The following is a 19,081-nucleotide window of genomic DNA, read 5'->3' as shown; positions in this document are numbered from 1 at the left end:
ATGCATGAACAGTCATCGTTCAACCCTCTCTCACCACCAAATTCCTGCTCGAATTGATGCCGAGGAAGGCTCAACTCTGATACCTGTTGTGAGATCCCAAGTATTCAAATCCACACAACGAGAAATTCAGGACAATTTCACCCAAATCCACACACCAGAAAAGCACATAGAATTGGGGAAAAATCAGATAGCTAAACCTAAACTACGAATACGCTAAGAATATGTTCTGGAACATTCTTGATTCCTTTCCATTACGGGAGCTGGCTTATAAACTGCCAAGTCTGGATTACATTAGTGCATAAGCATGATTAAGCTAACATAGGGTTTAAATAGTTAATCACATGGTAAATTGAGTTAAACCTTATTACAGATGCGGTAAAGTAAATTACAACAAGAGTCGTCAAATGATCGATCAATGCGTCACATTGTCTTGGACCTGCGCCTGACTAAAATCGGCGAACCGGTACAACTGCTGTCGATTTACTTCTTTGCCTACAAAACTGAACTTTAGTTGTTTTCAAAAATGCCACAAGCTCTGAATACTTGGGGTCTGACAAACAACCGCCAAAAACTTAAACCCCAGAACAACCTACCACCAATCACCAATGGACCCTCGATTCACCAAACAAACCCCCAACATTAGGTCCAGAAATCTCACCTTGATCGAAGAGTAGGAACCTATGAACGGCTCCACGGTGGCGGCACCGCCCCGCGGCTATGCACTACTTGGGGACACGTGCGAGGAGGCGTGAGGCCACCATCCCTACGCCGGCGGAACCGAAGCGGAGGAGCAGAAGAGGAGATAGAGGAAGAATGGAAGCGTTTGCTTCGCGCCACCACCAAGCGCCGCCCCGCGGCTATGCACTACCTGGGGACGTGCACGAGGAGGCGCGAGGCCACCATCCCTACGCCGGTGGAACCAAAGTAGAGGAGCAATAGAGGAGAGAGAGGAAAATGGAAGCGTCTGGAAGGGAGCTACGGCATTCCAAGGGGAGCGAGAGCGGTTGGGGAGAGGAAAGTAGGTTAGTAGGATTTAATGGACAATTGTTGTGATGCCCATGGTACCTAATGGGAGCATGGTGGAGTAGTACAGGGATGTTTGTGTCTTTTGGTGCAGGAGGTTTAGGGCGTCGGTTTGTAACGCAAGAAGAAAGGTTTAAAGGTTTAAGCCCAGAGGAAGCCGTTCAACATTGTTATTAGGACTAAACCCGATCGGATATTGTACCGATAGAGCTCTTGGTTTCTAGTTTTAGGTCCAACCAGTGGCTCAAAGTGGTTAAGTTAAATATAGATTTTTGGATTCGACTCTCATATATCTCAATTTTTGTTCAATTCCATAGCGTCCAGATTCACTCCCTCTACATGTCACACCATGCCCACGCTCAAGGCTCGACTGATAACGGCTCAGTAGACCAGTTTTCAACCAATTTTTCCTTGAAACCGAGCGGTTTGAGCGATTTATAGCAGGTCAATTGCACGGGCAGTTTTTTTAGCCAAACAAGACTGACGGAGGCTATGGTTCTAGTTTCTACAATCAAAATTCAAGTCCGGTCCTAATAACTAGGGCCTTGTCTATCTACTTAGCTATATATTGATAATCAAACTATGTTTTTCTAGTCGCTTGTTTCAATCAGAAAAAATGGTGCATGCTTTGAATGCCATGTCATGCTCGTCAGATTTGTCTTTTGCGACGGTGACTGACAAAAAAGGTGCAAGGTTAGTGGTTTCACATGATGCCCATCCGTAGTGGGAGGTAGACTGTGGTGCTGTCAGAGCGGCGAGACATTGGAGGTAATTGGTAAAAATTAAGCTATGAGTTGATGAAAGGGATATTTTTCTCATAAGAACTGCTTGGCAAATAAAACACAGAATTCAGGTATCACAGGATACATATGACTATGAGCTATTCCTCGGTTTCCTAGCCCTAGAATGGATTTTACACCCATCTTCTTCTAAGCCCATAACCATGATTGCAGCGTGCAAAATGCAGCTATCTTTTAAGACATTAACTCATGCTTCTTTGCACTCTGCTTGGGCATCTTATATTTTGCATGATCAACTCATAAACTTCTGATTTCTGCAGCAGCCTGTACATGCATGCATGCACTAAGATTCAGGCTCTTAAGATGGAGATAGCATATCCTGAGTGCAAGAAGAAAGGGCAGCAATGCGAAACATGGCTCATTGCCACCAGAAGTGCAGTGTTACCGGGACACGCGAATCTGAATTTTTTTTACCACATCGATATGTATCCCGGTGTCGACCCGCACCAGATGCAGTGTGACACGCATTAGACTCTTCTTCGGTGAATCCAAGGGGATGACTAGAGAATGGAGGTGCTGCTACTTAGCTGGTTCGTGGAGATGTGTCGTCGTGGCCAGGAGCACAAAGATGAACCGACATGGCTGGATCCACGTGCCTATCATCCTCAGGAAATGAGGGAGAGAGAGCCTGGGGAGGTGGTTGGCATCGGAGAAGAGCACAAAATACGAGGGTATTAGACAGAGGAGGTAAGCATGGGCTACCGATGTTGCTAGTCGGTCATGTGAGATGGTGGCTGATAGCAAGCGATCTATGGTGGCGATGAAGCTGTATTGGGGAAGGGGAGTGAGAGAATGGCAAGAGGAAAGAAAGAACGGATGTGTGCGTGCGTATGGACCGAGGGGGTCAGGGGAATTTTTTATTTTAGCCTTTTTAAACTAATATTTTAAAAAACCACGTGAGACACTAAACTTTTTAAAAATAGCCTATTTTGTCAAACCAAAATACAGGCATGACTCACCACATGATCACCCCAATACATGTGGCATGACCAAGGCGTGAGTCACTCCATGTATTTTGACGTGACAAAAGAGGCCACGTGGCAAGGCGACAGGACGGGATGCCAGGGTGACCATCTTGGCCACGCCACATGCATTAGCGTGATCAAATAGTTAGTCACGCTATGTAATTTGGCATGATAAAAAGGATGCTAGTTTCTAAAAATTTAGTGTCTCACATGTTATTTTTAAAATATTAATTTAAAAGGGGCTAAAATAAAAAACTTCAAAGGTTAGGGTAAGTTACTTTAGATCTTTAGGTGGGCTGAATGGGCTAACAGCCCAACACATGGAAGCCCATCCTATTTATTTTTTCTTTTCTTTCCCCTCCCCTCATCTTGTGATGGATGTAGTTGTTGTGAAGCTCACTAGCTGCTTTGTTTTGTAGCTGTAAACTTGAATTTCTATTTTCTATATTTATAAAAAAAAATTAAAAATTATATATATTAGACGAATCTCTAAATCCTATTTTCTAGAGTTTGCTTAATCTAACACCCGCACTCGAGTCAGACTCTGACACCCGCATCTGTATCTGTATCCCGATAATATTGTTTGTGTGCCACTACTTGCAAGCCCATCCGTATCCGTAGCCCAGCACATGGAAGCCATCCTATTTATTTTTTCTTTTCTCCCCCCCCCCCCCCTCCTCTCCCCTCCCCTCATCTTGTGATGGATGTAGTTGTTGTGAAGCTCACTAGCTGTTTTGTTTTGTAGCTATAAACTTGAATCTCTATTTTCTATATTTATAAAAAATTTAAAAAATTATATATATTAGACAAATCTCTAAATCCTATTTTCTAGAATTTACTGAATCAAACACCCGCACTCGAGTCAGACTCTGACACCTGCATCCGTATCCGTATCCGTATCCCGGTAATACTGTTTGTGTGCCACTACTTGGCCTCCTCAGGAATGCTGGAGCATCAGGGAACGGGTCAACTTCAAGATTGCCCTGGGGAAGGTATAAAGTTCTGCTGAAACATGAGCGAGGCATGCTGCTACAATCTCAACAGTTTGAACCTTCTGACTGGAAGATCACTCTAGAGGACAAAAAATTGTATAATTGATCATTCCACATGCAACACTTCTAACCAAGTTTCTTTAGCGTAATTGTAGATTTGATCAGGACTGGCCAACAGTTGCGCAATTGATCAGCACGAAGACAACTGATCAGGTATGAATGCCCAGGCACTTCCAGTGAATCTCCTACGTATGTACCTTTTCTTCTTGGTGAAACCTGGAGCAGTAACATCAATTACACGCTGCATGAAATATGACTGTTTGCTGCATCACAGATCTGTCTATGCCCATGAATATTTCCGGAAGTGGCGCCTCACAAATAACCCAGTGAAAAAGCTGCGGTATGAAGAACAGCTCGTCTTGTCGGCAACACAAGCACATGTCCAGCAAGACTAACACTGAAACTGGATCAACTACTTGGAACATGTTTGTTGTCCTGTTGCAAATACCCGACCACAGCTGATACACCAACTGATAAATTCTTGCAGTATTCTGCAATGCAATCATCCACTACAACAGAGTTATCACACGGAATCACAGTATGCTTCAACCCTGACAGAGTGACAAGCTATTTGTTGACTTGTTACACAACAAAAACCCAAATCTGTACACGGTTACCAAAAATAAATTGAGTACCAGCATTTGAACAAGTGAACAACAGATTATGTAGCATTGTTGCGCCCCTTCCATTTCCATTTTCTGCCTAACCTACTGACTACTGACATTTGCCATGACATGCTCATGCACTAAATGCAGATTAGTTGAATATATACACACGTGCACATTAGTTGAATACATGCAAACGTGTCGAAACATTATACAAAAAGCTTGGCTTAGCAATGAGAAGGATTTCCTCTCCTCCAAATGAATAACCAATGAGAGAGCATGGTATTAGATACTGACCCTACAAGCCAAGATTAGACAAAAATGCTCTACTCTTTCACCTACACTGCAATAATTTTACAACAGCTGTGAAAAGATGACCAAGCCACATCCGATAAGAACTGCTAGCCCCACGATAGCCCAAACGTTCCCAGCTTCCATTGAGGCTGCTGCTTATCCAGGAGCTTTTTGCCTTTCCATCAGGTCCACTGAGCTCACAACTCAGGAAGTCGCAAATAGTGTGTAGTCCAAGGGCCAATTTGGCGCCTACGGGAAAACAATTGCTCGGAGGCTTCACAGTTCGGTAGCTGTGTCAGTGTCATAAGCACTAAATGCAGAAGGCTTCAAGCTTCTGGTGAGGGGGGCCTGTGACCGTATGGCACATAATAGGAGGTTTCCTGGCCGATTGGTGTTCGCAGAAGAGGGTTCAATCGATCAAATATGATGCGACCACCTCGTCCAATCCTACCTCGACACTGAAACGGTGGCATGGTGGCACCATTCTCAATGGGTGGAGCCGGTGGCGGCTTGATACCAGCTGCGACCAACTTCTCTGGATCAAGTGGTCTTGTGAATAAGAATTCTGGCTCCTCGGGATCCTGTATTTGATGAAAGTGATAAATAGACTTGACAGACAGAACTACAGCAATCAGTGTCTTTTCTATAGATCTGTACCATGTAAGTGACTGAGTTTCCATTGAGAACTCAACATAAAACACCAGAAAGTGACTACAAGATAATGCTGCACTCCCGCCCATTGTCCTACAGGGTAACAATAGATGGAACTTCCAAAAAAAACAACCCAGCATCCACCAGGAACCCTATGCCCCGCCAGTTACTGGCCAGTTTCTCACTGGACTCCAATCGAGTGTTTTTTATTTATACTTTCCCATTCTCATGCTCTATATTTTTCTTGAACCATATAATAGCATTAGCTTCTAAATACCATTCAAATAATCCCTCTAGTCCGAAATAAGTGTCGTCTTGGACATTGACACGGTCCCCAAAATACAACTTTGACTACTACTTTTTGTTGGAATATATTGATAAACATACCAAAAGTATATTAAGTATATTATTATGAAAGTATTTTTCGAGATAAATCTACCCGTGTCATTTTCAAGTATCCAAACTCAATACATAAAAAATAATTTATAGCCAAAGTTTGAAACAGCTGACTACACACAACCCAAAACGACACTTATTTTGGACCGGAGGAAGTAACACTTAATACCACCTCTAAATTCGGCTGGTTGGAACCACTGAGGCTAGCAGTAAACAGCTGGTTAAAATATACTTTTGTAAAATTGGTGTCTGATGAAACAGAGTGAGGGGGAGATTGAGAGATAGCATACCCTTTTAAATACCCAACCATTCTGCTGAGGTCTCCTTTTCAGTTCCCGTTGTTCACGCTTTATACGAAGCGGAGGGATCACAGATAGCTTGTTATCACGGAACCGAGGATGGAAAACAGCAGGCCGTATATATGGCTGTTCAGTTGTGGTGTCATCAGAATCTGCATAATCATCATCACTTGATCCATATCTGCTTGATGCTTGCTGGAAGCCAGACAAGGTAATCCCATCCTCAACAAGCTGAGCCTCATGCTGAACCCAGAAAAAATGGAACTCTTAGTAAATTAGGAGGCAACGAGAATCAAATGTATCCAGAGTTTGAAAGCTAATAGACTAGGGCATAAAAAAAAGAGGTGAGCCATAACTAGAATATAAAAACGGAATGGACCATACTATCAGTCGATGATAAATCCTTAGTCAAGCTGAGTGGACCATAAGTTCATAATTTAAGGTCAAAATATTACTGAATTTACTAAAACACTTTATGCTCCCACATATGCAAAATTATACTATGTAAGTGTAGAAACAAGTGAAAGTAGTCTAACATCCTTTCATGGAACCAAGTACCAGCAGTCTTGAAAATGACCTCACTTAACTGCACACACAACCATATCTTGGAGTTGTTCATGCTGTATGCCTACATCATTTTGGTTTTTGTGTTCTATTTCCTATCAAAGAAAAGGAAACAACCATAATTTTTCTCTTGTTAAGAAACAGTTGTCTTGGGTCCTGATGAAGTGCAGAATCAGGACAGAATAAGAACCATCTAAGGTTGAACCAACCTGCTTAACATCTTATACTAAGGAAACATAAGATCACCACATCATATCACCGAAGGCTATTAATTGCAATACTACTTTGGCATGTGGAGTTGTAATGCTGTTTCATTCAAAAATTACTGCTAGTAAACGTCACGTTACTGGGATTGCCAACGTAACAGGTGGCAGTGGCATTTGGGAGGGGTCCCAGGATTGCGAACTTAACAGTGGCTTGTGGAAGGGTGAGGTCCTGGGATTGCAAACATAATAGGTAACTGACTGCAACTAAGTAACCAATTATGAGTGTCTAATGCGCCTAATGCAGATGCTGCTGTCCCCCCATACTGTGTGCCACCCTGTAGGGCATGCTAGACCAGGGCAGGCAGTAAAGCATCAAAAGTTTTTGTTCTCAAACACAGCATCATGAGATTACATAGCAAGGGATAAGATCTTTCTAGTTGACCATATTGTAGGAAAAATTGTATTCTATGGGTGGTTATATAAAAAAAAGTGAGGACTTGTAGACTGTGAAAACTGTAAAATGTGTAACAGTTTATACCTTATATTTCATCTGAATGCGCTGAAGGTTGACCTGGCATTCCATGGCCTCCCGCTTTGTTTCCTCCCTCTGTAAAGAGTATGTTATTTCAGTTCACAGTTACAAATGTGTTGTTCAATAATTAGTACCGCTAAAGAAATACTCAAAGATCAGTTCATGCATGAACTAACCTTAATCAAAGCATCCATTAGTGCTTTTGCTTGATCCAAGTTGCGCCGCACCTAATACAATTTTTCAAGCTAGCATCATAAGCAATAAAAAGCACAAAAGCACAAGCACAATTCAAGGACTTGTAAGCTATAGCATAGATATCACTGGATATGACCAAGGGAATGATGGTTCATATTTTAGCAAAGAATGTATAGGCATGAATTGCTCGACTTTGTCACTGTGTGTCATAAAAATAAAGATACCATGAAATGTAAATCAGCTAGCGAAAAGGGACTTCTTCCGGGCAGTGGCACAGCTATTAAACTAAACAGCATTAACCAATTACTTCGAGTAAAAGAATCAATTACTTCGAGTAAAAGAATAGAAATTCTCATGAAATCACATAGCACAAACACAATATTGTTAGCAATAACTGTAAATTGTTATGAAAACCATGGATTTTGTGTTCTTTTCCCTTGAACATCTTCATGCAAGTTCCGTTAAAAAATGAACAGAAAACACTCCATATAGCATCAAAATAGGGGGGGGGGGAGCTAAAAAATATTAATGAAATGAAGAATGGGTAAAATTCACTGAGGTAATCAGGTGATGATTTAATAAATTTAGAGTTTCAACTGGATAACGAGACATCAGAATGGTTTATGATTAAGTATAAAACATTCAACTTACATTTTCTGCATAGTTAAATAGCAGGATTATCACTTTCTTTGACATGTACAGTATATGCAAAACCTCGTCACGAAAAATAATGATTAGTGGATCGTTAAAGTTTTCATTTTTTTAAAAAAAAGAGTTATTTATCTTAAAATCATAATTTGGACAATGTATATCCAGTTCGATGTACATGAAGGAAACAGCAATAAGTAAAACAGAATGAAATGCCAGAAAAGCCTTTAGACAAAGATATAAAAATGCAATATTAATATGATTCACTAATGTAATAACCACCATAAGAAAATAGCTGTTTCTTACCAGGCGGAGTTTTTCAAATGATTGTATATTGTTTTCCCGTCTTTGCATCTGGAAAAGGCAGCAAACACAGAAAAACACAATTTATGTTTAAAGGAAAAAGAAAAGCATGATTGCGGGCGTGGAATCCAAAAAGGAAAAGTGAGCTTCTCTAGTATTAGCTGAAACCAGAAGTTAGGTCACTGGTCTCAAGTCACCCACCCTTCTTGTATGAAGACGATGAGCCTTTTCTCTTGGTCTGAATACATTGTATGGGTTTGTATCATTCACTGGTGGAGGAGGCTTCAAACAAACAACAGCAGATTAGTCATGAATCAAGACTAATGCAACAAAGAAGCCAGAAACATACTATAACAGTATAGCAGTTCCTTCTGGACTTATCATAGCTAGGGGCCATACCAGCCTATTATTTTTTACTTATATGCCAGCTTATTAACCTCATAGCTTATAAGTCCAATAACACACTTATTAAATTAGTCTTTAGAGCGCTTTGGGCAAATCCAGCCAAACCCGAACAACCAAAATACACAGGCAAAACTCAATGGCTTCAACAATGTTGTGCATGCAAATGTAAGCTAAAACAAACCAGAGAGTCACAATAAAATGTAGCATTTGTTTATGGTATGACAGAAATTTCGCTTCGCATGTATACAATAAAAAAAACTTTCTTGTGGTACATTATACTTCACTGGAAACAAAAAAAAAAAGGAACCATGTTTCACATCTAGAATCTGGGATAATTTGCATAGGACACTAGAAACATCATTCATAAACAAAAGAACACCCATCAACACCCAAAGAATTTCACCATAAGTTGAGAAACATCACTAAGATACCAAAGCAAATCTACTAACCTGCAAACGCCGTAGAATAGGCTTTTGCCACCGTTCCCTCTGATAAAGGAACAAATCAGCAAATATAAAATTAAGAAATATAAAGCAAATTTCTGATTTAGAAGGCGAAGAGTTAGGATACAAAGGTTTTTCGACATGCAAAACAAATAAAGGAAACAAGAGATAAGAGGCAATGACAGTGATACATGATACAAAAATTAATATATATATATATATATATATATATAGTTTATCGGTTGTCCTGAAATAAGAACATGTGAACAATTTAACAGTAAAGAATACCTTTTCTTTCCAATAGTTATATACAGCTTGGAAAATGGCATACCGAACAGATAAGTACTGCAAAGCCTACAAAGAAAGCGCTCGGTCAGTATACGTTCAGACTGGGAAAAACACGGGAAAAGGGAATCCTACCCGAGAATTTTGAGGGGGAAAAACAAAGGAAAATCAAATCTTTAAATCTGTCAAAAGAAAAAAATGCACATATTCTTTTTTACTCGCTTGCACTGAGTAATCTTATTGACACTTAATATTAATCTCTTGAAATCGTTACAAACTAATATCTATGAATGGATCTGTAAAATAGCAGATTTCATCAAACCACAAGTCAATATTGATCAATATACTCATAGAATAACACGTAGACCAGCATAACATGAATAAGAATTGGTCAGTTATTATTTAGAAATTCACAAGTAGACATTTCTTACAACCTTAGCTATTCTTCACATTCACATATCCTCCCCCCCCCCCCCCAACATTATCACTAAGACAACAAAGATAGACACATACGAGAGGACAAAAAATGATATGTTTATCTAAAGCTCCATAGCATTTGATAGCTATGCTATACTGAATTATTGCAACTGCCATCAAAAAATACATCACTGAAATGCCAGGGGAACTGTGAATTTCGTGCACAGTTGTTTTCTTGACACATGTTGAAAGCTGGGTCACCATACATCATTGCAAAGTAAATGTTACTGCAGATACCAAACAAAAACATTCAATATGTGCCAAATCTAGAATGACAAGTAATTAGATACTCAACTGACCAAATGTGATGGTCAAGTTACTTTGCATTTGTGCTGTAGAAAGAATAAAACTTACTAATGCATTATCTCAAAGTTGGTCATGATAGTACCAGAAAAGGTAGGTTTTGAGTATATTGACAAAGTACTATACATTTAGCATAATGGTATAGCAAGTAAATTCTTCATTACAAAATGTCGTGCACATAGGTCTATATGCCAATTCTATAATCCACTTAACATCATAAGATCCATCATGTTAAAGCTTCCATTTAACCCATTTAGCGTGTGGCTTTACCTCCATAGCAGCATCAAGCTGCAAGAGGACTGGTACTGGCCCTATGAAAGTTGGTGTTATGGCTCCCGCCCTTTCACGAGCTTTGTGATCCAAAATTTCGAACTTGAACAGGAGGACCTCCAACCTGTAATGGGACCTTGTTTAAAGCGTGGCAAAACATTCATGAAATGACATTAAGAAGCCATTGTGTTCTAACTGATACCAGACAAAGAAGATGAAATTGTAGCCCCCCCCCCCCCCCCGCCCCCCAAAAAAAAAATAATAATAATAAATCACCACCACCAAAATTGTTTAAAGACAGTAAAAACATGATAAACAGTACAAGGAATTACCCAACCAAACTTCTTCAGAAGCACAACAAAATATTCCCCCCATTTCACAATATTTGTCCATAACCACTGTGCATATAGACCAAGGAAGTACCTAAGTCTAAGGAAAAAAATTCATGAGAAGCAGCCACACATACCCTATTGAATGACATGCTACAATAAGTTGACATCTTTCACATTATTAAAATAGGGATAGAGAGTGAAAATATTGCAATACATACACTCAAGTTTTCCTCAATTGACAAAATTCTGAAACAGAGATTCTCTAGAGAAAGGACAATGAAGGACAATGATATATGGTAGTCTAGGAAAGGACAAACTTCATTTCCTAAAAAAGATAATCTTAACTCTTGAGTTCCAGTCCATACCAGATGTTGTATATTATAACTGCAGCTAAAATGCCAACCATAATTAGTGCACCAATTTATCAAGATCTGCAGAAGTTTCTTACTTTTCAGGGTTTAGATTCTTCCTCTCGTTGTTGAAGTCGTCAAGCCAGTCTTCATCTTCGTTGTCCAGGTCATACTCAACAAATTCACCAATATCAGCTCTAGCTGCAGAGATTAATCACTCTCAGCAATAGAGCACACAAACAGAAAATTTGTAGATGTAAAAAATGCAAATTCCAGAGAAGTAACAAGAAAGGAACCTCCTCTTCCACGTATGTAACATGTTGGTTGTGCAAAGGTACGAGTATAGTCCCTTTCATAGGTGCCTACAATATCGAACTGCGGTGTTGGTATTTCTTGAATATTTTTCTTACTGGGTGCTTGATTTCCCTGCAAAACAGAGCAATATATTGTTTAATATCTGAAACGTGGTACACAAAAAACCAAGCAGTGCATATCCCAAATCCGCCCTTTAATACCATGGTCATGAGCCAAACAGGTTTATCAAGAAACTCTTGCGTGTAGATGAAAGTATAATGGAAACAAGTTTCTTAAGAGACTCTGCATAACTAAAGGTTAGCTGTATCAAATGCAATTATAAAGGGATCATAATGAAATGCACATGACACGCTATCACAGGACAAAACTTGCAACACGCCGCTGAAAACACCTTCTTTCTCAGCTCAATTTTGAAATATTAGGTATGTTTGGTCAGATTTTTAATGTTCATAGCCACACTACCCAACAACTACATGCTAGAAACTGGGACTAAAGTCTTATTTTGACATGCATAGACATGAAAGGCCAGACAGTGTAATAAGGTTGGAACAATTCCATGATATTGCAACCAGTATTCCAACCCCAAGTTTTCATTTCTCATTATGCAAGGACCAAGAAAATGACAACTACTCTAAATACTTGTTTTACATACACATGACGGTGCGCAGCTAAGCTAGTGGAAATTGGTGATTCAAGCACACAGAAGAAAGCTAAATTCAGATTCCCTCCGCTGATCAGAAGTCCACAGCACATAGGCCAAACCCAACAACTAACCTAGAGGCAAATTTTACGAGCCTCCAAAGTACGAACATTTCACATAGCTGCAGCTCAAACTCTAGCAGAGCAACAAATTACCTCGCCTTCAGCGGCGCTGTTAGCAGCAGACGCGGTGAGCTCCACGCCGGAGTGCCGCAGTAGCACCCCAGCCCTCGCCGCGGTGGCCAGCGCGAACCCTTGCTCATCGTCCTCGAACTCCCGCACGGACTTGAGGATGGGGAGCTTCTTGTGGATGTCGAGCGGCCGCGGCCTGAACGAGGGCCTACTCATGGCCACCACCCGCACCGCTGCTGCCTCATCTCATCTCCACCCCGCACCTCCTCGCAAACCCGAACCCACCCACACCTGCCCGCCCGCCCACCCAGCCAAAACAGCTCGGGACACGACCACACGGGCAAACCCTAGGTCCGCGAGGGCCGAGCGGCGGGACTGAGCGCGGCCGCGGGAGCCGCGAGGGGCGCAGGGAACGGAGGAGGGAGGAGGCAGGGGAGCTAGGGTTGGGGTTTTGGGTGGGGAATTGGGTTCTAGGGTTTGAAAGGAGGTGGAAGCGGGGAAGCAGAAGAGGACGGAGGAGGGAGGCGTCGCGGGGAGGGAGGGGAGGGAGGGCACGATGCGGCAGTTGCGTACGTGTACGTATTCGTATGGGCGTATCGGTATGTGTATTCGTATGCGTAGAGTTGTAGGAGGTTTTTGGAAAAAATATACTTTTCGATCCTAATTGTCTCCCTGACAAGCATGTATAACTCTGTCCGCTTGGCCTATATTATTGATAAAAATTTGGATACTTGCCACTCTAAAGAGTGGACTTCGTAGATTTGTTGGACTAAAGGTTGGCTTCACAAAATTGCCACTATAAATATTGTTTATTTAGTTTTCTTACCATTATACATCATATGAATTGACATAATGGCAAGAAAATCAAAGATGTAATGTTTTGAGTGATAATTCTACCAAGCCAATTTTTGAAGTGGCAATTCTGTAAATCTTATTATTTAGAATGACAAAAATCTAAATTTCACATATTATTGATGACATTGCAACAAAAAACAACAATAGGAGATTATGTGTCTAAAAGCCCAATAGAGGAGAGCACACGCTAGAGTGTTAAACAGACGATAAGTCTATAGAGCATCTGAAATGGAGAAATACATTTCTTTTTGTTAAGAAAATATTATTTTTGCATAGCAATATGTACCAACAAAAGGTGGATGTTGCTGCCAATATATTGGCTTTTGTTTTTTATTAATACCCCAAAGCCAATTTCTAAACATATTTGGTACACTTCATGATGGGTAGAGATTTGAGGCCACCTAAACTATGAACCACGCAAAACAGGCAAAGCGACAATCAAAGAAGAGGTGCTTAATTGTCACCTTTTTTGACAAAAGCAACAATTTTGATTCTCTAACCATTATGTTTTAATCAAGTTATCTTTTGTAAAGGTACTAAAGGAATATTTCATTTTTAATGGTATCTTAAGTTTCCATATTAGGCTATTTTTTATTGGTTCGTTATCTTGCACAAGAGCCTTATATAGGGAGTTGATGAAAAAACTTTTCGGATTGGGTTAAGCTACATCAAAGTTCATCTCGTTCATGTGCTAAGGTGATATTGGTAAGGCGTGTCAATAATTATGTCCACGCTACCAATTATGGACCATCTAGATCCTACCTGAAGCTTATGTTTGGAGGATTAGTCTTTAGAGCCGAAGATATTGTCTCTTATTTGATTCACGCTATAGCGTAAAGTTGGGGGTATTGGTCTCTTAGGGGTGAATTGCCTAGCCAAATGTTCTCCCAGAACCTAATTTCAGAACCATCCTTTACATTGAAGGTGCCATAGTGGAATACAATGTGTTTTACTTTCATCATTCCAGCCTAGAAGTGAGAGCCACCTGGTTTGCCTTCGATCTATGAAAGTGATTTGGACCTCATCTATTTGTTACGCAGCAATTTTGCTAGAGCCCATCCACGGTTAGTAGTTTATATAACCATTTGGAAAGGAGAGCGATATTTTGATATCGATATCTTGGATCCCTAGTCCACCCTGGTCCTTGGGTTTGCAAAGTGTCACACCCTGAAAGCCTCAACCTAGACATTGAGCATGCATACACATTATAACATTATAATTCATGTTTTTGGTTTTTGTTTTATGTGTTTCAAAAACTTTCTAAAAAAGTTACATCATTAAACACCTCACTTTTTTCACCTATAATTATGAGTTGGAATTGTTTGAAGGTAGTTAGATAGTCAAAACCATTTAGGAAGGAAAGAGAGAAGAATTGATAGGGAAGAGAAAAAGGAGTGAGAACTTTCAGCACGTGAGTCAACCCCGCGGTCTGACCGCCAGGTCTTAAAGTGATCACTAAAGCCTAATCAAGTACCTCTCCCTCCATCACTCGTTCATTCTTTCCCCCATCAAAAAGAGAGGCGGGGGAGGGATCACTCACCATTCCTCCACCTTGAGCTCAACGGAAGCCAAAGCTTAAAGAAGAAGGTCACCCACGTCATCCCAAAGCATCCCCTTTGGGATCACTGACTGAAGGAGAAGGTCGCCCGCGTCATCCCAAAGCCTTCTTCCACCCAAAACCGGAACAGAGAGAGATAGGAGGGGGGGGGGGAGAGATCCACCTCAACAACCATGATAGCCAGGGATCGATGGAGACGGCTTCCCCAAGTTTGCCAAAGACTTCCCCGAACTCCTCCTCGTCGTCTTTCCACCGGAGAAGTTTCTCGCGTCTTCTTCCACCCTGTCGACGATTGATAAACCGCAATCTAAAGAACTTGTTGAAAAATTGAGGGATGCTTTGAGTAGACGAATTATAAGGGGAACAAATAGGATTTTTTAGATAGGTTTGGGTCTCCTTGGGAATAATAACCCTACGTCTTATTTATCTTGCATTAATTTGAGCCTGTTACAAGGGGGTGTAGCTAATCCAGATAGATCTAAACCTAGTCAGCGACTTCTTCCTTGACTTCTATTAGCTTGTATCACTTGTTTCGCCTTATTTGTTGCCCATCCTCCGCAGAGTTCTCTGTCTTCATATATATATGGGGTGTCATACGTCCCCTGGACTCCTCTTTCCTATTCTTGTAAATAGACTTTTCCAATTACGGGATGCCTTGAGTGTATGTAGATAGTTTCCTTTCTACTAGGAATCCCGAAGCCAATCTCCACATTAGAGTTCCCCCACACCAAGGTGAAGCCCGCCAACCTCTTTCCCCTCGTTTTTCCCAAGTTTCCCCGCTCTCCGTAGCCATAGAACTGAGCTCACCTAGCCATGGATGTCGATCTATGAGGCCTAAGCTTTTTGCCCCATGCATGTTACCTAAACCACCCAAAATACACTCTCCTGATTTTGTAGAGTGTTTTGATATCACCCTTAGCCGAAGGTATCGCTAGAGCCTTCGTCGGCGACCTCGCCGAGGTGCTGCCGGCTAGGCATAGCGGTCTAACCACCACTAGAGGTCTAGTTGGACTGTCAGGGTTACTTAGTACCGATTTCCTCCCTGTCTAATCCTCACGGCCTGACCGTCACCTCCCACGGTCTGACCATCAGCCACCCAGAACACAATGAACTTAGTTTATCCCATGTGATATTTAGATCTTTTCTAGCCCAATCGTTTCAAATGTTCTCTTACAAATGCTTTCATAATCATGCATCGTAAATATTATTTTATGGCATTTCATCATGTTTATTGCGATACATTTTTTCTCTCTTTTAGTGATCAACGAACTGGAGAGTGACAGGTTTTATTGAGGTGAAATTTTAGTTGATCTTGTTTGTGAAGCTGAGCATCAATGCATATTTCTCCTATATTTTGGTGAATTATTGTTCAACTTGTCAGTTAATGCTATGTGTTGTATATGCATGTTTAGCTAGTATAATCGGGTAGAATCTATCTTGTTGTATATGTTCCTACCATTGTTCCTACCTCGATATATTATTGATCTCCATCCTCGTAACATGAGGATAACTATGTTAATATCTAACTTAAATTTTATACTAAATGTTTAGCAATGTATAGGTCACTGGTAGAAATCAAGCGATGAAACGTTCCATCGTTTATGGGCTATAGGCTTAATTACTTTCATGATGATAATGATGTTGAGATGAAGAGTTGGTGAGAATAGGATGAGATGTGGGCAGTGATATGGGTAAGTCGGGAGAGGAACCCGGATGCTATAGATCGATTGCATCATTTAAGCACCTTCATTGGTTACTTAAGCACCTCTCCGTATTACCACATATCTGAATAGTATAAGGATGAGCCAAATATCGTAAGTCACCACGTTCATTTGAATCATGCGTCCAGGATGTGAGCAAGAGGGCTTGTAGAGACACTTGAGATTGCTATGGAAGTGATCTAGGTGGCCTCCGTATACTCATGCATGTGAACAAAGGTTTAGGGTGGGTACATGAATGGTTGTCATGTGAATCATCTCTCGCAATCGAAGGGTTATATGGAGGGTGGTCTCGTGTCGTGTGGGTAAGTATATACTTCCCTACAGGATGCAAAATCAATTTAAAATGTCGTGCTCTCAGTTATGAGTAAGCTTAATGTTCATTAGACGTCAGCGTAGAGTTTCGATTGGTGGTACTGTGGTTATGTGGGATGATGTCACGTCCCAAATTCCATAATCACATAATTAAGCATAATTATGCTTCTTAAGCATTATGTTTAATTTTGTGTAATTTTGTTTTATAACTCTAGCGCAATTCGTTTCTTGTCAATCGGATGAGAGAATCGAATTCGGGAGCGAAAAGAATGAATTTCGCAGTCAAAGCGGACTCTTTCCTTACCATGTGGGACCCACCAGCTGGCCGGCCCCACACCTCACTCTCTCTCCCTCACTCGGCTGCCAACTCCACAGCAGCCCCACCTCACTCCCGTGCCTCTCCCGTGCAAGCAAGGGAGCCACCTCCCTCTCTCACTCTCTCAAGCCCCTCTCCCTTTCTCCCTCAAATCCGTGCTCTAGGAGCCGAATCAAGGGTTGAAAAGTGAAGAACGCCGGAATTCTTCGATTTCCCACCGTTTTCTTCATCACCCGGCGGCCACTAACCTTCACAAGTGTTGTGGGTAAGTCTCTTAGGCTCCCCATAGCAGGAATTCGTGATTCGATTGGTCGATTTTGCAAAAGAGTGAAATTCATGAGTTTTTGTGAGTTTAACCCTAAATTGAGGAATTGGATGAATTTGAGTTAGGAATGGAGTTTCTAAGTTGTTAAATGAGTTCTAGAACCCTTGAACTAGCTCAAACATGTTCCCTTTTGGTTTGGAGAAGATTGCAATTCGTTCCGGGCATTTTTCCCCTCAAAACAGCCCAGTTCTGGAGCTTCCCCGGAGTATCCGGCCTTCCCCGGAGTCTCCGGTGAGCTCCAGCCGAAAATAACAGAGAGGGTGCTGCCGGAGAGTCTCCCGGAGTCTCCGGTACCCCGGAGTATCCGGCCTTCACCGGAGTATCCGGGTGCACTGTTCATCAGTCTCTGCTGAAACTTGTAAAATTCATAATTAATTCATACGAACTCCAAAAATCATGAAACCAATTTTGTTGGTTTCATAATAAACTACTCTATCTATTAAAAATATCCCCAGCAATTTAATATCGAATTAAAATTTTGAGGCTAATTAATTAGGCTTAAGCTTCATTAATTCACCATTAATTCTTTACAGATCCAAAATGGATGAAACCAATTTTGCTAGTCTTCTTATGACTTGTTCTAGTTAGGAAAAATATTTTCCTACATTTTAAAGTACATTTTCATGATATTTCATCATTTGCACCTTGTGGCTTAGATTGTTGCATTTCATTTATGCTTATCATTGCACGCGTTATGTTTCTTAGAACGCGCTGATCCATCGATCCCGGAGACCGAGGTCGATCCCGAGGCGCCGCACCTTTGTGAACCAGTGCATCAAGGCAAGCAACCTATTATGTTTGCATATTGCACCCATTTAATCGAATTGAATGAAGTCTAAAATTGATAAATTATGCTTGTGTATGTTTGCATGTTTAGTGAGTTATTGTCGGGTATAAATGGGTAGATCCTATGTTGAATTGCATATCCTCTACCTTGATATGTTGTTTATCCATACCCTTGTTGCCTTGAATATGTTGTTGTCTAGATTACAAATTAATCGAAATGCTTAGCAATGCATAGGTCTTTCGGTAGAAGTCGAGCGGTGAATGGTTTCATCGTTCGCGAGCATAGGCATTATTTACTGTTGTTATGATCACAATGTTGGAGATTGGTTGGTGATGGTTGTATGAGTGGTGAGTATGAGACGAGATGTGGGCGGTGCTAGGATGGTGTTTTGTCCTGCCCGGATGTGGAGTTCCCCTGGGTAGGCCGGTAGAGGAAGACCGGACACCGTAGACCGCTTGCATCGTTTAAGGCCGATCGTCGGGGTAGTTGGCTTTAGCACTTACCTTACTCACCACATGCCGATCTAATGGTAAGGCGAGCCGAATACCTTCGCAGCTGTGGCTTTGTGGGCGTGGACATCGACGGTGTGAGCGGGCGGGCTTGTAAGCGGTACTAGTTTGCTCCGGGAGTAGTTCTAGTATCGCCGCGCCGAGCGATGCATGC

General features: G+C 41.3%; 1 protein-coding gene across 1 annotated transcript; it reads right to left on the bottom strand.

The window, feature by feature from the left end:
- Positions 1–4,463: 4,463 nt before the first annotated feature.
- Positions 4,464–13,105, bottom strand: LOC133901661 (uncharacterized). The gene is made up of 12 exons (XM_062343097.1): positions 12,569–13,105; positions 11,695–11,824; positions 11,497–11,599; positions 10,717–10,840; positions 9,670–9,735; positions 9,388–9,426; positions 8,735–8,815; positions 8,537–8,584; positions 7,564–7,614; positions 7,394–7,462; positions 6,077–6,328; positions 4,464–5,320 (listed from the first exon to the last, which is right to left on the bottom strand). Exons 1-12 carry the CDS (start codon positions 12,758–12,760, stop codon positions 5,066–5,068), a joined length of 1,410 nt encoding a protein of 469 aa, XP_062199081.1. The 5' UTR covers positions 12,761–13,105; the 3' UTR covers positions 4,464–5,065.
- Positions 13,106–19,081: the final 5,976 nt, after the last annotated feature.

Source organism: Phragmites australis, chromosome 20 (assembly GCF_958298935.1).
Source record: "Phragmites australis chromosome 20, lpPhrAust1.1, whole genome shotgun sequence".
Lineage (NCBI taxonomy): Eukaryota > Viridiplantae > Streptophyta > Magnoliopsida > Poales > Poaceae > Phragmites > Phragmites australis.
Note: the sequence above shows the minus strand (reverse complement) of the source record. Positions and strands in the feature narration are given on the sequence as shown.